The 18,196-nt window shown below is 43.1% G+C and overlaps 1 protein-coding gene across 1 annotated transcript in view; it reads right to left on the bottom strand.

Moving 5' to 3' along the window:
• Positions 1-18,196, bottom strand: part of mical3a (microtubule associated monooxygenase, calponin and LIM domain containing 3a) — a 71,730-nt gene that overhangs the window by 33,912 nt on the left and 19,622 nt on the right. Inside the window, exons 3-19 of the mRNA XM_073471496.1 lie at positions 17,759-17,966; positions 17,531-17,647; positions 17,343-17,444; positions 16,471-16,626; positions 15,411-15,511; positions 12,395-12,652; positions 12,120-12,235; positions 11,701-11,827; positions 11,022-11,115; positions 10,172-10,319; positions 7,405-7,601; positions 7,112-7,230; positions 6,928-6,990; positions 6,606-6,782; positions 5,199-5,300; positions 4,786-4,869; positions 2,732-2,842 (exon numbers count right to left, since the gene is read on the bottom strand). Coding sequence (XP_073327597.1) covers positions 2,732-2,842; positions 4,786-4,869; positions 5,199-5,300; positions 6,606-6,782; positions 6,928-6,990; positions 7,112-7,230; positions 7,405-7,601; positions 10,172-10,319; positions 11,022-11,115; positions 11,701-11,827; positions 12,120-12,235; positions 12,395-12,652; positions 15,411-15,511; positions 16,471-16,626; positions 17,343-17,444; positions 17,531-17,647; positions 17,759-17,966 — 2,280 coding nt within the window. The remainder of the gene's footprint in view (positions 1-2,731; positions 2,843-4,785; positions 4,870-5,198; positions 5,301-6,605; positions 6,783-6,927; positions 6,991-7,111; positions 7,231-7,404; positions 7,602-10,171; positions 10,320-11,021; positions 11,116-11,700; positions 11,828-12,119; positions 12,236-12,394; positions 12,653-15,410; positions 15,512-16,470; positions 16,627-17,342; positions 17,445-17,530; positions 17,648-17,758; positions 17,967-18,196) is intronic.

Genomic DNA, 18,196 nt, shown 5'->3' with positions numbered 1-18,196 from the left:
GCGTCTCCCCTAATCCAAAACAACTACTCGGGACTCCCTTGGCATAAAAACAGTGGGAATAAATAATTGAGTTCAAGCGCGCCCCAGCTAAAAATACTTTGATATGTGTTCAGATAGAGTCACAGTTATTCGGAGTGATCACACGTCAACATGCTAAAAACAAAACCTCACAACAAACAATTAACAATTAACTGGCTGCAAATGAGTGTGTTAATATTTCACCAAGCAAGTCTCAGGTGAGCTTCATTCATGTTAAGCTACGAACTGAGGGAGAGGATACAGCTGCCTGAAAGACCGAGCGCAGGTGTCGTGTGTTAGGGTCACCACACTCCTTTCAGGCACGGGACGACTACCTGTCTGCTGTCGGAGGAGGAGGAGGGGGGAGAATCAGGGGGAGACTGGGCCAAGCGCCATTGTTCCATAAAAAAACGTGAGGGTTTTTTCTTAGGCTCCAATGAAAGGACAGAGAGGAGAGAGTAGTTCAGTTTCTCAAAAGCTTTTTTCTCATTATTTTCTTAAATTAAGCAATGAAACAATATTCTGTTTCATCAGAGAGCAGCCTGTTGGTCAGCTTCACCCCCTCTCCTGTAGGCCCAATATACTACTGACACCGCTACTTCTAATATTTATTCCATGTAACCACGTTCTCGTCACTTGAAATCAAATATCAAAATGAGTTATGTGTTTTACTGTTCGTGCCAGACTACCGTTTTCCATCAGCGTCCTGGAACCATCCCAAAATCAAAATGCATTGTTAATATCATCTATTGTTTTTAGTTCAAAGTAGGCTAATGGCTTTAGTCATCTCCTCTGCAGCCAGAACTAGCCACGCAAGTCTCTTATTGTCCATTTCCTAAACAGATAAAACTTGTATTGTTTTGTGTCAACTTCTATCCATCACTTTCACAGTCATTGACTTATCCTTTAGTTTCACTGCTATGAGTTGCTCTTTACATGCTGCCCACTTGCAATCCCTACTTTAACCCTTATCATGCTTAACTAACAGTGCCAGCTACAAACTGTGTGTAAATGGAGGATTTTGGTGTCTCAGGTAAAACTGACCAACAGGACAAGTCTCCAAGAAATGTGCAATAGTTCTGTGTCGATAGGGAAATTTCACCTGTGGTCGGACTGGCTTGCCCTCAAACTGCGAGGCGAGCTGTTCAGCCCTCTCCTGAATACTAAGCACATATAAGGGCATTTCATCATCAGAGCACAGAGGCCTTGCAGGCTCCTGCAGAGAGACGGGTGATTTAGTCACAAAAGGGATGTACAGCACAAGGAGGAAACTGTAGTTATTCTCTGTTTCTTTTTTTTAGTAGATTCCAAAAACAATCTGCTGTCCAAAAAGCAAGTCATTGTGGTGAAGGCCATAGATGGTTGGTTCGCCATTGTTTTTATAGTTCGAGCTGGTAGCCTTTAATTTATGCAGTAATGTAAACCTGAGTGCGTAGAGATGCCCTACAGTTAGTAACGCTATATACAAGAACGACCAAAACAACAGACTACAGATGAGATAAATAGACATGAGCTGAACAAGCTTGACTGAGCCTTCAAGTATGGTAACTAAAAACTTCCATAAGAGGTTGTTTGTTGTTACAACAGACAGTGATGTGTTAGAGTTTCAGTCCACGGCACCAAAACCGAACCTTTCTGGAAGAGTCAGGAGAGGACAGTGGTGAACCAGGACTCCCAGTGAGGCCGCTGGACAGTTTCCACTGCTCTAAAAAGAAACGGGACGGCTTTTTCTTAGGCTCCGGGGGGAAGAGAGGAATGGTTGAAAGAGGGAATTAGACTTAGGAGGATTTGCATAGGTTCACCGTGGTGTTTACATGCAGTATTAGGGCTCAAAAAATATACCCAATGAACAAAACATCCATGCATGGTGTTCACCTTTGGTGGCCTGTCAGGTTTGCCCTTAAACCTGGAGATTAGGCGTTCAGCCCTCTCCTGTATACCAGGTATGTGAATGGGTCCTGGGTCTGTCAGGTGCAGCGGCTTCCACTCCTGCCGAGGAAGCTCTATTGAGTCTTGATGATGATTTAGGCGCAGCTGATGCTTCAACAACACATTTTTTATATAACGAAAAGCCCGACTTAAGATGTCTGTTTTTACAGATGCGCCAAGCAGTATCTCATTAAAACAATGCCAACCACAAAACAACAGAGAGACACACATATCCATGCAGTCACTCATTTACTCTACCCCGTATTTCAGAGGCTTCTCGTAGTATTCAAGCTCCTCTTCGTCCGGACTTTTACACACATTCTTGAAGGCGGAGATGAGCAGACAAATATTGCGTTAGCACTTTGCTTTGCAGCTGGGATAAACAGATTCGTACAAAAGGAATTGTTGATTTTTTTGTGTTAGGAAACAGCTCGTTATGCACAATCTCTGCCAGTGCCTGACAATAAATTAAAACTAACCAAAGTCCCCTGAGTCTGCATTTATTCACAAGCCGTCACATCCCAACAACACAGCCTGCAGCGTGAAAACAAGCAGCTCCTCTGATAATGACACACACCACCCACTCACTGGGGAGTAAAACAAGAATGTAACCTCTCTGGAAAGTTCATATGGGGAAATGTAGCGTTTTGTTTTTATTTACACTGCATGCTGAGGAGGTCAAATCCGAGAACAAGGGGGGGGGACGACTCTAGATGGCCTATCTGTGGATTCATGGCAGAGATAGACAAACACAGACAGACAGATACAGCAGACTATGTGTCACCTCTGAGTGAAGAGAGAGCGAGGAAGTGGAGGAGGAAGAAGGAAGCAGAATGGTTTTCTTTGGGCAGCTCCGAGAGCCCGAGCTGGACTGTTGGTCTGCGCCACTTCTGGCCTTGAGAGATGAGGGACATGGACAGCACATTCAGCAGAAGATGATGAGAATGAAGATGAGAATGATGATCTATCGCTAAGAGTATATGCTTCATTGTCCTTATTGGTGTCGTTGACAGTAGATAATACATTTTAATGCTTTCAGAAGCGTATATGCAAAAATGTACGCTCAGCACAAACTTAAACATCAGTTAGGTTAATAGTGTTAGTGTGGTGTCTTGACACACTGGCACACACATCTCCAAATACCCTGGAAACACAGACCACGCACACAATGTATATGGCAACAAGGGGAAATAATTCACTGGTGCTGTAATTAACCTCGATATAACGTTTAAAAGGTGCAATATGTAAAATCTGCTGCTAACTGTAGCTGCCGTTAGCTAGTTAGCTCAGTTAGCCGTGCAGCTCGTGGTCAGGACTGGAAGCTCGGAACACTAGGGAGGTGTATGTGTATATACCGCTAGCACAGGAGCTTTGCAGCAGGGCAGGCTGGGTTAGCTGGTAGGCATGCTAACTAAATAATACAGAGACATCAAAACGTCCATTCTGTTATTTCTTCCCATTGTGTTGTTAACTTTAGTTAAATAATTTTTTAATGTTTTTAACTAAATCTTACATATAACACCTTTAAAAACCAGTGTGAAGAAATGTTCTCATATGTTAGACATGAAAACACAAAACAACCCACGGAAAATGGAAGACAGTTTATTAAAAGAGAGCAATTGAAAGTTTGCCACTAAAGAATCTACCCAGAACACTGTGTGTAGAGAAGTGCTTAGGATTATCAAGATAACTATACGTCCCTTTACAACTGACCATCAGCTAATTTGCTCAGCAGCTTGAGGCTTACTGTGCAGTGAGAGGACATTTAAGAGCAGCAGTGAATTCAATCCTATTAAACAGGAGAGTTCGAAGCTTTAAATCAACGTCTGTGAGGCGAACGCTTAATCTAGCAACAGGACAAAACAACTTTCTAAGCATCAGCAGGAGTAAACTGGTGCTGACTCTAACAGTAAAGCAGGATGACTAGCAGCTTCCTACAGCTGGTCTTTTCTACTGAGTCTAGAGGAGTGAATGAAGGGCTGGGATCTGATTTATCAGTAAGCAGTGTTTCGACACACCTATGAGTCGGGTAGGTGGTAAATAGCACGCTTAATCTACTTTCATGGTGAGGGCGGAAACGCAGCAGGGAACCCTGAACTGTCAGGTCATACAAAAATAGCAGAAAAGGTGACAAGAAAGAGAGGGAAGGTAGACATTATAGAAGAACACAACCCGTTCAGTTTTCTGTTTTCCACATAGCCAGCACTTAAAGCTGCTACAAGGAACTTTCATTCATCGGTATGAGCACCAACACCTCCTGTGCTGAAATCTTGCTCTGGTTGGCATGCACATTTGTTTTGAAAGCAAGTAAAATAAAGAGGCAACGCATTATTCATACTATTTTTGTTCAGCTACTTAACAATTTGTGGCATGTTAGCATGTCATGGCCTTGCATTATGTAATTTTTCCTTCCGAGAACTGACTGACCAAAACCCACCATTCAATGGGCTGTCACTGGTCTTTGCAAATACACAATATACAAATATACAAATTTGGATCATTTACTGCTGAGCTGTTTCAGTGCAGCTGCAGAATCATGTTTCATTTTGTATTTGTAACACGCAGTTTGAACAGTTGCTGACAAGGTTTTGAATTCATGAAACCATATTTCGCTGACTGAATCGCCCGAGGCTTATTCGGTTCTGGTGGGTGTTTTCCAGGATCTTGAGTATATTGAGTTTAGATAATGTTGTTTTGTGGCTTGTTGAGGCTACCTTCCCTTCCCCTTGGGTCTGGATTGAAAGGCCAATCCGTTTCCAGTCGTACGGGGGGTGAATCTTGATCTAATGGGTTGTGAGAGGAGTTGGAGGACTACCGGGCCAGTGTAGCTACCCCTACCTGCTCCCCTCTGCAGGGCAGTGTCTGACACTTGATCATTTCTTTGTAGCGAATGCTGAGCTTCTCCTGCTGCTGTGTGCGTCTCTGAACCGGGACAGGAGAAGCAAGGAGGAGAAGCCATGATGGTGTCGCACTCTTATGTCTCTCTCACACAAACACACACACATACAAAACTGCGTAGCTATCTGTTTAGAACACACTGTTTTTTGTTAAACACACCACAAGAGCTATTCAGTTAATTCATCCAAATGACAAACAACAGATCTGCAGACTGACAGAAGGTGAAACTCAGACTAGTAAAGGTCAAAACAAAGGAGCTTTCCCCACTATGGCACACCACATGGACTATGGTTAGATGGGTCTAGTAGTTGTTAGTCTCTATGGGGATAACGTGGGGCGGCTACACTCTTTACCTTTCTCCATGCTGGGACAGGTGCCAGGCACACTGGCTCTTTCACAGGGGTTTGGGGCGGGGAAGGGGGCAAAAGGCGGTCCAGATTGGGCAGAGACTCCCCCTTTGTGGTCAGATAAAGATGAGGGACCAGTAAAAGGCCCAAAGAAACCATGCAAGGCATCATGAAACAGTCCATGATGGGAGAGAGAGAAAACAGAGAGAAGGAAGTGAATCATGGGCGGATGGAGTCACGGTGGTTGGAAAATATGTGTTCAAAAGTAATGAGGAAATGACAGAGAGTCATAAGAAGATCATGCTGACAGAGCTGTGTAGTATTTATAATAGCACTTAGAGAAATTACACAGTAGATGGCATGCAAACCGTACATCAATAATAGATGGAAAGGAAGGAGAGACTTTCTGATGGCCAAAACAACACACAAACAGAAGCTTTAACGTAGACCTGTCATGCTCTTTGTTTTTTTTCCTGATATGGTTCTTGCATGTAAAAGATTTTGAAAGTTAAAAAGGTCAAAGTCCGCACCAACAGAAGCTCCTCTCTCCCACAGGAAACACTGCTCCTTAACGCCTCATCAGTAGTCCCACCTTTAATTCTGTGACATAACACTATCTCAATGTCACATATTTGCATAATTTATGCCTAGCAGCTAGTTTGGCATGTTATAATAATTGTGTTAGCGGTGCTGGCTCAGGCGATTGCAAGCTGACCAATCAGGGCAGACTGTGTATTCTGGAAGAGGAGCATTAAAGAGACAGGAGCTAAAACAGAGCGTTTCAGACAGAGGAGGACTACAGAGCTGCAGCCCTGGACAGTGTGAGAAAACTGATGTGTTTTTGAGCATTAAAGCATGTAAACCTATTCTAGTAGTAACTCAAAATAAAATCATGACCCTGAAAGCGAGCATAATGTCTCCTTGAATATAAAAAAACATCAGATCAGAAGCAGTTATCCCGAGACACACGGGAACAAGAGGTTTTCTGAAACAGCAACAGTTGAGAGTTGTCTTTCTCTTCTTCAACAATACAGTCTAGTGTCCCAATAGCCCACTCCTCCCTCCCACTTTCAGTAGCAAGCAAACCAAAGCACCGCGAACCAATTCACCCCGGCCCTCCGAGCCCAGTCAGCACTGTGAGGCCGCCTACATGACTCAGGAACAATACCCAGCCTGACCAATATTAGCATTCTGGGCCTCAGCTCATTAATACAGCGGCCTACAGCTCGTCCATCATGAGACCAGAGGCCACACAGCGTCAAATCTACTGTACGTTTCCTCAAAATAGTGATTGAAAGGGAAAACAAACCACAACAGGAGCGGAAAGTCTGAACATCTCTTCCCTGTTTGTTAATCTTTCCATCCCCCTCATCCTCAGCTTTAATACCACAACATGAACAACTCCCTCCATACCTGTCGTTTGAGTCCTGTATTCTGTGCCGGAGCGTTCTCCTCAAACTTGGCGAGCAGCTGGGTGGCCATGACCTTGACTTTGTTGTGGTTCCCCACAGCGGAGGAGTCCATTTTTCTCTCCGCCAGGATGGCTGGGACGGACGGCCTGTCGTCACGACCGCTCCTGGATACCTCCTCCTGAGATCGAGGAGAAAAAGAGTAAAAACGGAAAACGTTGCTGTCAGTCTAGTGGGATTAATTAGTCTGTTCTGGTTGGATTGGCTGCTCAAAACAATAATCACAAGCTCAACATCTGAGACGCTTTGCTGTCACAACTACTCACATCTTCAGACTGGCTGGTTTTCCTTCTCTTCCCCAAACCGTCAACATCCTTCTCTTTTTTGTCCTGTTGATGACAAGTCATCAGTTATTTTTACTCCTACTACAACAATGAAGTAATGAAGTGCCATTTTTAATCTGTCACGAAGGATCAAGGGGATGCTAACTAGCATTTCTCAGCCACTGACCTTGGGATTTCGTTTCCTAGAAATTGCAATGCTCTGTCCAAGTTTGCTGAGGAAGGAGATTGGAGATTTGGTGCTGGCTATCAGTGCTGCCTTCTCCTCGGGACTCAAGTTGTGGTTATCTGAGCAGAAATCCAAAGAAAAAAAGGAAGATTAAAAGCTTGAAAAGGCACTTCAAACCCTCTCAGGATTATGGGTAATTATGTTTTCACAGCATCTAGGGAAAAGATAACAGTTGTGTAATTACAGACACCTCCCAAAACCAGACTGCTCTCTACTGCATCACCCACTCTCACCTCCGGGTGGCACTGTGTCCTTAAACATCTCGTAGAACTGGCTGAGGTACATGACCATAGAGAGCTTGTCTGGCTCCACCACAGAAGACATCTCCTTGCCAGTCATGCAGGGCGAGATGCCAAATTCCCTCTCCGCCACGTCAAAACCCAGCTGGTTGTTCTTCTCGTGATCTCGCTCGTCCAGGGAGTCAAAGTCACTGAGTCCAAAGAGACCAAATGTGAGAATGAGATGGGACGGGATAGGTGTGGTGAACGCATCAGCAAAGATAAGGGACGAACAGAACAGGGTTAATTGCTCATAAAGCAATAAGCACTCGTCTCAGTAATTGTAATCTGTGTGTGTAACAAAGTGGTGAACCCTTTTATACCCAATCATGATACGATCAGCTGTTACCAATCAATCTGTTTACATGAGGAATGTTCCAAACAGGTGTTTTGGACGTTCCACAACTTTCACCGTCTGTTGCTGCTCCTGTGCCAACGTGTTTGAAACATGTTGCTGGCATCAAATTCAGAATAAGCATATTTTTTAAAAAATCAGTGAAGTTGATGAGATCAACATTAAATATTTTGAGTATTATGTCAAAAAAAGATGAGCAAATAATTGCATTTTGTTGTATTTATGTTTTACACACAGCCAAACTTTTTTTGAATCGGGGTTATAGCAGATTTGTTTCCATCAAATTGAGTTGTGTTTCTGTTGTTTGACTAGCAGAATCTAAAAGGACCAAATTAAATTAACATTTGATGCTTATTAATATTTTTTGTGTCCATAATAAAGGATGAATATGCAAGTTTTACATTCTATTCAGTATTCTCTGTTAAAAACCATTCACTGTGTATATTTGATAATATTTCAAACTTGTCAGCAGACAGTTGTTTATTTTAAAATCCAACAAACACGGAGCAACAATATCATTCATTTGGAGTCGGGTTTCTCACCATCAACTCTCCATTTTAGCTGTATTTTGGTCTCCACCAACTCCTAAATGGGAAATAGCTAGATCTTTAGCTGCTAAATCCTCCACCATGTTCACCAGCTTATCACCAGCTTTGTCTTTCTGCAAGCGTAAAGTTGTTTTTAAGAGCTTTATCGTGGGGAACAAAGCTGTGACAAAACAAGAAAAAAACGCTAAAACACTTTCAAGCTCTGAATCATTCAGTTGGAGTTGGGTTTCTGACCCCCTGGCAAAGTACGACTCTCCTTCGAGCTCTATTTTGGTCTCTACCAACTCCTGAGGGAAATATTTGAATGTTTAGCTGCTAAATGCTCTGCTGTGTTCAGCTTCATTTCCTCTCGAAAAAGCTGCCTGTTGCTGCTGGAAACAGTGCTGTGAGAGCAGGGAGAGTCTAACAAAACAGTAAAGTTGTGTGCTGTAAAATAAAACCTCCTTCAAAAATCTCCCCTCCTGAGGGGAATATCTCTCCTTCTGAGGGGAATATCTCCCCTCCTGAGGGGAATATCTCCCTTACTGAGAGGAATATTTTAATCTTTAGCTCCTAAATTCTCCCTTATGTTCACCAGCCAAGCCCCAACATCGTCTCTCTGCAAGCAAAGTTGCTTTCTAGACTAAAAATAGCTGCTTATTGTTTTTGGAAACAATGCTATGGGAGTGAAAACAGTAAAGTTGTCAGTAAAGCTCCAAAGAAGTGAGGGATGGTAATTCTCTGTGTGTTTGTCACGAGTAGTGGCCCCTTTCATAATATACGTTGTAGTTTGATCGATCGTTAATAAAGAGATATTAATTATTGCAGCTTTAAATTTCTTTAACACAATCCAGATATCATGATTGGTGATCTCCTGATGTGCACTTTGAATTGCACGCAGTAACTTTGACGTAGCTTGTGATTCTTGATTACCCTGCACACCAAATCAATGAAGAATGTTCCAAAGATCTGTCTCATTTTGGGATGAGTCAGCACATTTTGAGAAAAAAAATCATTTTTTTTCTGCCCTCAACTCTCCAGAAGCTTACTGTATAATGGAAATGAACTGACAGTGAGCCTGCATTTAAAACTAATGAGGAAGCTTTTCTGTACAGCAGGCTCCTGTACATGTTGTGGAAAGCATTACTGTAAATGTCATTACACTGCAGCTGAAAATACCATTAACAGGGGTCATCAATACATCTCAGTTGCACGTACAGTCCATTTAAGAGCATCAGAACATCAGGCGCAGAGTGAGCCCTCCACTCAATCCCTCTTAAACATCCGTCTTATGCATGCGTACACGTGAACGCAGTTTTCCCAAGGTGCCTCCACTCATCACTCTCCCTCCCCTCCTCCCATCATCTGGCCAATCAAAGGCAGCAGAGCACGACTGCTGCACTACTTGGTAAAGGTCAGGCAGGACACAGACACTAATAGCTTATAATCATAATTGCCACGGTGCCTCCAGAGAGCAACAAACTACATTAGACAATGCGGATGGAGACTGTGCTGTTTATAGAGTATGTGCGGTTAAAGACAGTGTTTATGTGTGTGTGGGGAGGGGGGGGAGGCAGGGATATGAGGAGGGCCCCCTGAGGGGATGCATAAGGCCATTATGACTGGTAGCTGTCACCTCATTTATAGTGATATACAACTCAAAACCAAAGTCCCAAGCAGACAATAAACATCATTCGTAACCAACAAACTCACATAAACACAGCGGGCCGGTTATTCCAGGCACTGCAGCAGTTTTAACCCTTTCACTCCAACCATAACGGAAAACACTTTGTTTGCAAATATTTTCTTGCTCCTCGTCTGTGGTGTGTCAGATACTCACATGAGATCCGGTCTGTATCGGTCGATGAGGGCGCACAGGGCCAGGCCGCTCTTCCAAGACATAGTGAGGTCTGTCACGTTAACGTTCCTGTATCCCTCTGTTTGCCTCTGGCACCAGTTCAGCAGCTTACTAGATCGAGCTATGGATTCTGGTGTGGCAGAACGAGAAAATGACAGGCTTGATGTGAAAGCAGCAGGTTGAACAGAATCTGGATTGAACATGGAAAGAAATATAAACTGTTTCTGGGCAGAACTACACATCTCTTGCTGGGCAATCTCATGGCCTTGGTCAGGCAAGGCCGAGCGTGTGGCCGTAAAGTTTTGTCATCCATGGCCTCATCATCCATGTTAGTACCAGTTTTAACCAGCCAATGAGGAAGTATTACAAATTTTACTGATGTAAAGGAGGGAAAGGATGCAAATGAGAGGTTAGGAGAGGATGCAGAACTCACAGGAAACCTTTTAAATGTTGAACAGAACCAGGGAGCTCGAATGAGAGTATCAATGACCGAGTTAGTGCACGCAAAAATAGTTTCAGAGGCTGCAATCAGTCCATCAGTTGAATCATTCCACTATTCATGTCACATTATTCATTCATGAGTACATGGCAGGTCAACTTTAAAACTGTTAACTATTAGAGATCCCTGAAAAAGCAACACCATGCATTTGGACTTTGTGTTACCTTGCAACTGCTTGTCAAGCAGGCAATTGTCTAGAGTGAAAATAGTTCATTATTACATTTCAGCAACAGTGATTGCAGCAAAAAATCCTACACTGATCAATCAGCACATTGATGAATGTATTTTAAAACAGTTTACAGTCTCCTTTAAAACCATTTAAAAGATACAAACCATTCCTGGCCAACTTGGGTGTTGATGAGTTGATCACATTCTCAATTTCAATGCGCATTTCCCTGGACTCCCCTGTGTCACATAGGTGCCTCATCTGCAAGATACACATGATCGCCATGTATCGATAAGTCCAGTGATAATGTGGTACATGATCATAACTTGTGTTTCTTGTCTTTAAAAATAATGAAGCATAAAATTAGTCATTTCATAGAAAAGATTTCCTCGACTGATATAGGGTTGCTCCGATAACGATAGCAGAATCAGAAATGCTTCCAATACTGCCGAAAATTCTGGAACGGGTATTGCCAAGTCCACGAGTCGATGCACAGATCCAATACCACATACCTTATTTATTAGATAGGGGAACCCTACTACGTCCCCAGTAATGCATCTACAACTATCCCCAACCTTAAGCCCAACCCTAGCACATCCATAAAATTACATCCATACAGGGTTAGTAGTATACAGCTAAAATAATCATTATACAGTCAATATCTGTCTTTTGAAACGCACTGGTATTGGATCAGTACTCTGTATCGGTGGATATGCAAAGTTCAGGTATCAGAATCAGTATTGGGATGGAAAAAATGGTACGACTGATAATATAAATTAAACATGTACGATGAAGAAATTACAGAGACAAACATGGCACCTGTAATTTGTTAGCTCTCAAACTCACCTGGCTGGGCTTGAGGAAGTTAAGGCTAATGTTGGGGTAACGTGTGGTAGGATCCAAACTGTAATGGCTGAAGTTCTTATTGACGTTTTCCGGTGTGGTCTGGGGCAGCAGACGGTATATACTCTCCCTAAAGCAAGGAGGAAAAAAATAATATATTCCCATGTCCTAAATAAGCAAATTCTTATTGATGGGAGGGAAATATAGGGAGTAATAATGACAATAGATCAATAAAACATATCACCATTGTAAAAGTCACATTCCATTCATTTCTTATGAGGGCCGGTTGGTACTAGCAGAGGTGGGACTGATGCCTCAAATCACATACAGGCACACTTCCTAGTAAAACACTTAGAGATAAAAGGGTGTGTTTGAAGAGAGAGTACGTGTGTGTGTGTGTATCGGTGTTTCCACACCCTCACCTCTCAGCCAGCACCTCGAGAGGAGATTTTCCCTGAGCCCAACTCCGCACCATCCAGCCCGAGTCCATGGCTGCCAGGAAACCTCGGGCGATGCCAGTGCCCATGGGCCAGAAGGGCTGGAGACAAAGAGCCAACACCACATTCAACAACCAAATATGGCCACAGAAGAACCGAGGTCATAAAAAAAGTGGTAGAAGTGTGACGCAGAGAACTACTTCACAAGTGCAGAACAGTAAAACGTGGTGAGCTTTAAAACCCTCTGCCCTCCTTCTCACCTCCAACAGGCTGTCGCCCACAAGCGCCACCAGGAGCTTGTGACCGTGCCGTTGGCGCACCATGGCGGCGTTCTCCGAGGCGTACATGCAGGTGAAGTCGAACATGGCTACGTCAGGCTGGCCGTAGTGGTTGATGGCAAAGTCCAGTGTGGGCAGCTGGTGGTTGGTGGAGAAATCCGCTGCCTCACGGGCATAAGAGAGCAGGGCAGCCTGGTCCACATTCGCCCTGGACAGCAGAAGCTCCGTGTCTGCGTAGTCCTACAAGAGATGTAAGAGAGAGATTAGAAGTGGCATTAAGATGAAAGCTAATAAACGCAGAGATGTTCAGAGAAATGTGATGAAACAGTTACAGCTTGAACAATCAGCAGCTTCAAATAAATGAAGCCATAATGCAACACTTACTCAGCATGGAATTAATTTGTTGGCTGCTATCAGAGAGAGCTAAAATGTGGATGAGACATGACAAGCAGTCCTGACACACATACCAAAACAAGAGAAGAGGCACAACCAAGTCTGGCGTTGTGTAACTGCACCATGGTCTCTTCCCAAAGGAAGACAAGCCAGGCTGTGTTCAAATTATAATCGACTTCTCAAAGTTTGTTTGTAGTTAGTATATCTGATGGTTAGATCTATACAGTTATATCTATATGTCCATCTAACATTAACTGGTTACGCAGTATCAGGTAGAGCTATTGTTACTATGGTTACCTGAAGTTGAATATATCTTGTGTCCTGATTTAGAGCATTGAAAATACCTTCGATAGGACCTTTGTTTGCAATGCTCATGCAAGGTTAATGGAAACCTGCAAGCTGATTTACATGGCCAGGGCACATCATAAATAACTTATTTTCATAGCTCAGCTGCACATAAAAAATAAAAGACAGAATCCTGAAAGACTGGATTGAGATGTTTGAGCCCTGATTTATAGAATAAAATGTTACATTGGACATAAAAGACCCTATTTTACAATTAGATCTACCAGTAGGAATGGGACGATAAAAGATTTGAATCACTGATCACGATAAAAAACACAATAAGTCGATCAGGGTGAATTTTCATTATGGAGATAATCTTGAATATCCTCACATGACTGATTTGAAAAAGTTTTCGAGCTCGCTGACATTCAGTCCTTTATTAATTACCTGACTTATTATGAAGCCTGTCACCATGGCTGAAGGCATTGTACATTGTATCCCCCACAAAAACAAGTTAAATCCGATGTGTGTAAATAGACCTTTTTCACAGCAGCCATACTGACATGAAATAGAGGGTAAACAAAGGTTTCATTAGTGACAGTAAATGAGGGTTCCATTCCATTTAGTGTAGCGGAGACTTTCTAGTAAGCCGACATGCACAATAGCAGCACCTTGACTCTGTTTGACCTGAATGGAACAGAATCTTAATTAGTGTCATTGGTAACACCTGTGTTTACCCTGCTGTTTAATGTCAAAATGGCTGCTGTGAAAAAGGTCTATACTACAGATCCAAAACTAAGACAACATTTATTTATCCTTTATTTGTGCAGGAAGACCTTATGATTTACGATTACTTATTTTAGACTTTTTGGGGGGGTTTCACTATAAAAAAAAGTGTGTGTCCTATCGGTGATGCAATAGAAATATTTGTTTTCTCACAAAATGTCTATCTACCAGGTCCGAGTTATTTAGGAAAAAATAGATAGATGATGTGTGATGAGGTGTTATTATTTAGATTTACTACCCAAATACAAACAGAATGTATGTCAATTCATGGTGGATATAAGGGTCTAAGTGACAAAGTTACACAGACACTACCTTTATTTGAGAAGTTATTCAGACTATGTTAAGTATTCTCAGTGCATCAGTACAACAAAAGTAAAACAAGATATTATACTGAAGACTTAAAAAGGAACTGTATATCAAAAATCCTTAAAAATGAGCCAGTGAAATAAAGAACAATTTGAAGTTACAGCCCCTTTAAGACTCCACTGCACTTTAATGAGGCCCAAGCACTTTCAGTGGAATGAGCTGTGAAGTTCACAAGTCTCTCCAACATGTAGCATCAAATCACTGCGTGCTTTCAAAGTGACATGTTTTCATAGAGGGCGAGAGGCACATTCTTCCATCTTCAAGCTCGCTGGTTGTCCAATGCCAGGCTGCTGCTGCTGTGATGGTGGGCAAGGGGAAGGGCAGGGGAGTGGAAGATATGAACGAGGGTTGTTTCCAGATTTGCGGCGCTGCCTTGAACTGTGCAGACTTGCCGCCCTCCTGCCATCCTTTCCACCCTTCCTCTACCTCTTTCCAAGGGGCAGGACTGAGTCAATTCCATTGCTATAAAAGGATCTGTGGAGGACTTTGTTTTAAACGGGAACTTCCCGACTTTTCATTAACGTGTGCCTATGTACTCCAAATCCCCTCCGGCTTCAGACGTCAGTGTTTACTAAAGTCTCATTAATGTCATCAGCTCACCATGAAAACACACACAGACTTGCACACACATGTGAAGGGGCTACTTATATCCACGGAAATATGTAGAATGATTGTGCTTATGTCAGACAGCTAAAATTATCTGAAGAAGAGTGATGACCAGGACTAGGTTTGCAAAAACGCTAATTTAAGAGCAATTTAGAATCCAAAAGCCACCACACAATCATAACGCACCTTCAGCACATGGAGACAGACGTATAAAAAGGTCTTTCCTGTTTCCTGTGGAAAGTAGCCAGGGAAAGGAAACTACAGTGTATAGTGAGGACACAAACACTCAGTAAGTGTGCTTGAGTTGGCAGTTTGTTCTTTTGTTGGCTTGGTCAGACCATTAGTCTGATACTGGGCAAAAACAGAAAGAGTATAAAAGACCGAAGGGATGAAAGAGACAAGAACAGAAGAGAGGGACAGACTTCTGGTTTTGTCAGTCTGTGCGTGCATACAGTATAGCCTTCATGTCTGCTGCACGGAGACAGAATAAGATTCAACAATTGTCTCTCAAACACACACACACACACCACATTGAGACGAGCGCTTGGCTTTGATCACTCACATGCAGAATGACTCCTTTCTCCAGCAGGCTCTGTTTTTTGGCAGTCATCACAAAGTAGTGCGTGTCGTCCTTGTAGTAGACGATGTTTTCCAGGTCAATACCTACAAAGTCCAGGAGAAACACATACCGTTACATACTGAACACAATCGGTTTCCTTATGGCTATAGATGGTGTCATGATGCCATGGTGTCATTAGAGGAGAAATTACGCGTCTCAGAGCACATAAAGCACACAAAGCCCCGGGGACATCGTCACGTCAGCAATAAACTGTGGCAAGCTTGGCATCAGGTCTAATTCTAAGCATTTTAATTGGATGAGCTGACAAATTCGGGACTGTCATCTAAGGACAGATTATGTGTCCTGTTGATCTCTTTTTCCCACCAAAAACATCCCTTAGTTAGCATCCATTGCTTTCAGATAATAGCTTGTGGATCTTACAATTTAAAAAATAAATGAAAACATTTTTATGTAGGCAAATCATTTTTTTAAAATAATACATCTACAGAGCTTGCAGAAAGGGGCAGAATAAGTGTCTCTTTTCCTTAAAAACATTGGTATTCAGTCATTTTAAAATTGTGCAAAATGATTGTTTTGTTTGTCTCTGTGTGAGAATTCTGACAGTTGGTTCCAGTTTCTAACAAGGTTTGTGATCCAATAGTATAACGCCAATGGTGTCATGTGGTTTCGTCAGCATCAGGAGTCTTGACAGTAGCCAGTTTGTGGGAAAAAAACGTAAAAATGGCTGATTTCTACCATATGTAACGTTCGCTAGCGACGTTAATGTCCTCAAATGCTAGCAATGTTAACATTAGTTAGTGTGAGCATCTTTAACGTTTGCTAGCTAGCGTAAGCGAATGTTAGCTGGTGCAACAGAGTGGCAACCACTTGAGGGAGCAGGAGATCCAAACAACAACGGCGTTTTTGACCTACATGGTATGGCAGGGAGAGGATGATATGCCATACTTAGTGGCTGAATGTTATCAATAACACCTTTACAGTTACCTAAAGAAAAGAACATAAAGTCGCTATAGCAATGTAGCAGAATAGAGCGGCCACAGACCTGTTGCTTCTCTGAGGTCCTGAAAGAACTTCTGGTTGAAGATGAAGGCCACCCCGCTGATCTCCTCAACCTTCGCCTCCGCCGTCGTGTTCCTGTTGATGAAGTTTGCAGTGATGGCGATGGCGAGCTTGCCCCGGAACTCCTTGCGTCGAAACCCTGGGGAAAATTACGAGAGGATGCAGAGGCAGAACTCAAGGTCAGGAAAATGTGCGGACAGACTTGAACTGTGACACCATGACTCCAATAAGAGCAAACCCTCAGAACACAAAGCAAGGGTCGTGTGCTTATGTCTGCTTTTACAACATACTGTATAAAACCCTGCAAATGCATGCTGTAGACTATAAATGCAACCAGATGTTTTGCATCATGACAACATAAACAGCTTTCTAGTTTGTCAAGCTGTGTGATTGTAGTTCATGGTTATCCCACAGGGAGCCGGCTGCTTCCCTTCATTGATGCAGCAGTCAGTAGTACAGAGAGGGGTCATGGTACTCTACTCCACAGGGGTTGCCTTTGCCAGTGTGACTGTGTGTGAGGCCCCAGCACTCATAGAGGAAACAGACTGCCAATTCAACAATTCCTATTCTGCTCTGCCGTCACATATACCATTTAAAACACAGCAGCAGTCACACACACACACGCACGCACGCACGCACGCACGCACGCACGCACGCACTGATGTGTACAAATGCTCATTCATACATGAGAAGCGGAGTGAGGTCAGGCACCCGACCACAGCTGTACACAAGTGAGATCATAATCATTGTGACTAACCTCCAAGTCCACTCAGAAAAAAAACAAACAGTGCTTGTTTAGTCAAGGAAAAACTGCATTTCTAATGCATCTCTCCCAGTCAGTGCATGGGGACTTGCCTGGTAGCGTGTTTCTCCTTCCGTCTGCTCCAATGATGACATCAAACTCCAGCTCGTTAACAGGGTGTGTCCTGGGGTGGACCTCAGCCCTCCAACCTATCCCTAAGAAAACACAGTGTGTGTAATCAGACAGAAATGCATCATCGGAGCCAGATTAAAGCCTCTGACAGAAACACATGTTCGCTTACTTTCCGTTTCTTGATCTTCCGGGGGCTCAATGAGACCCTTGAACTCTACGTTGACATGGATCTCAATGCCCAGCAGGAGAGCCATTTTGAGCAGCATTAGCTGGAGCTGACGGATACCTGCGATAAAACACAGAGGAGGGAAGATCATCTGAATGGCTTTGGAACTACAAAACCCACATGTACATCTGCCAAAAGCATACAACACATCAAATTACTTCCTGTACTCACTGATATGATCGATAGCACCAGCACAGAACTTTCCGTAGAACTTCTTGGCCCCGAGGCCCCTGAGGTCCTGGATGCTGAAGGGCCAGAGGTGCAGCACATTGTTCCTGGAGAAAGCATCTCTTTTCTCCAGCAGCACCACTTTGGCCCCCAGGAAAGCCAGCTCGATGGCTGTACGTAAGCCGCATGGTCCCGCACCAATGATCAGACACTGAAAACAGAGAGATACAGATGTTATAGATGAGCTAAAAGAAAGATATCAACCATAGACAAGGAGAACCAAGTCAGGAGAGCAGAGTCAGAGTCCATCTTTCACCTAATAAGTCTCTACTCATTGTTCCGTTTGAGTTTTAATGCATTTACTGTAAGTCGTATTGGACAAAAGCATCTGCCAAATAATGGGATGCAACACATGAAGAGATTTCAAATCTACAAAAGGAA

Source organism: Pagrus major, chromosome 8 (genome assembly GCF_040436345.1).
Source record: "Pagrus major chromosome 8, Pma_NU_1.0".
In the NCBI taxonomy this organism is placed as follows: Eukaryota; Metazoa; Chordata; class Actinopteri; order Spariformes; family Sparidae; genus Pagrus; species Pagrus major.
The sequence above is the reverse complement of the archived record's forward strand: the minus strand, read 5'-3'. Positions and strand labels throughout refer to the sequence as shown.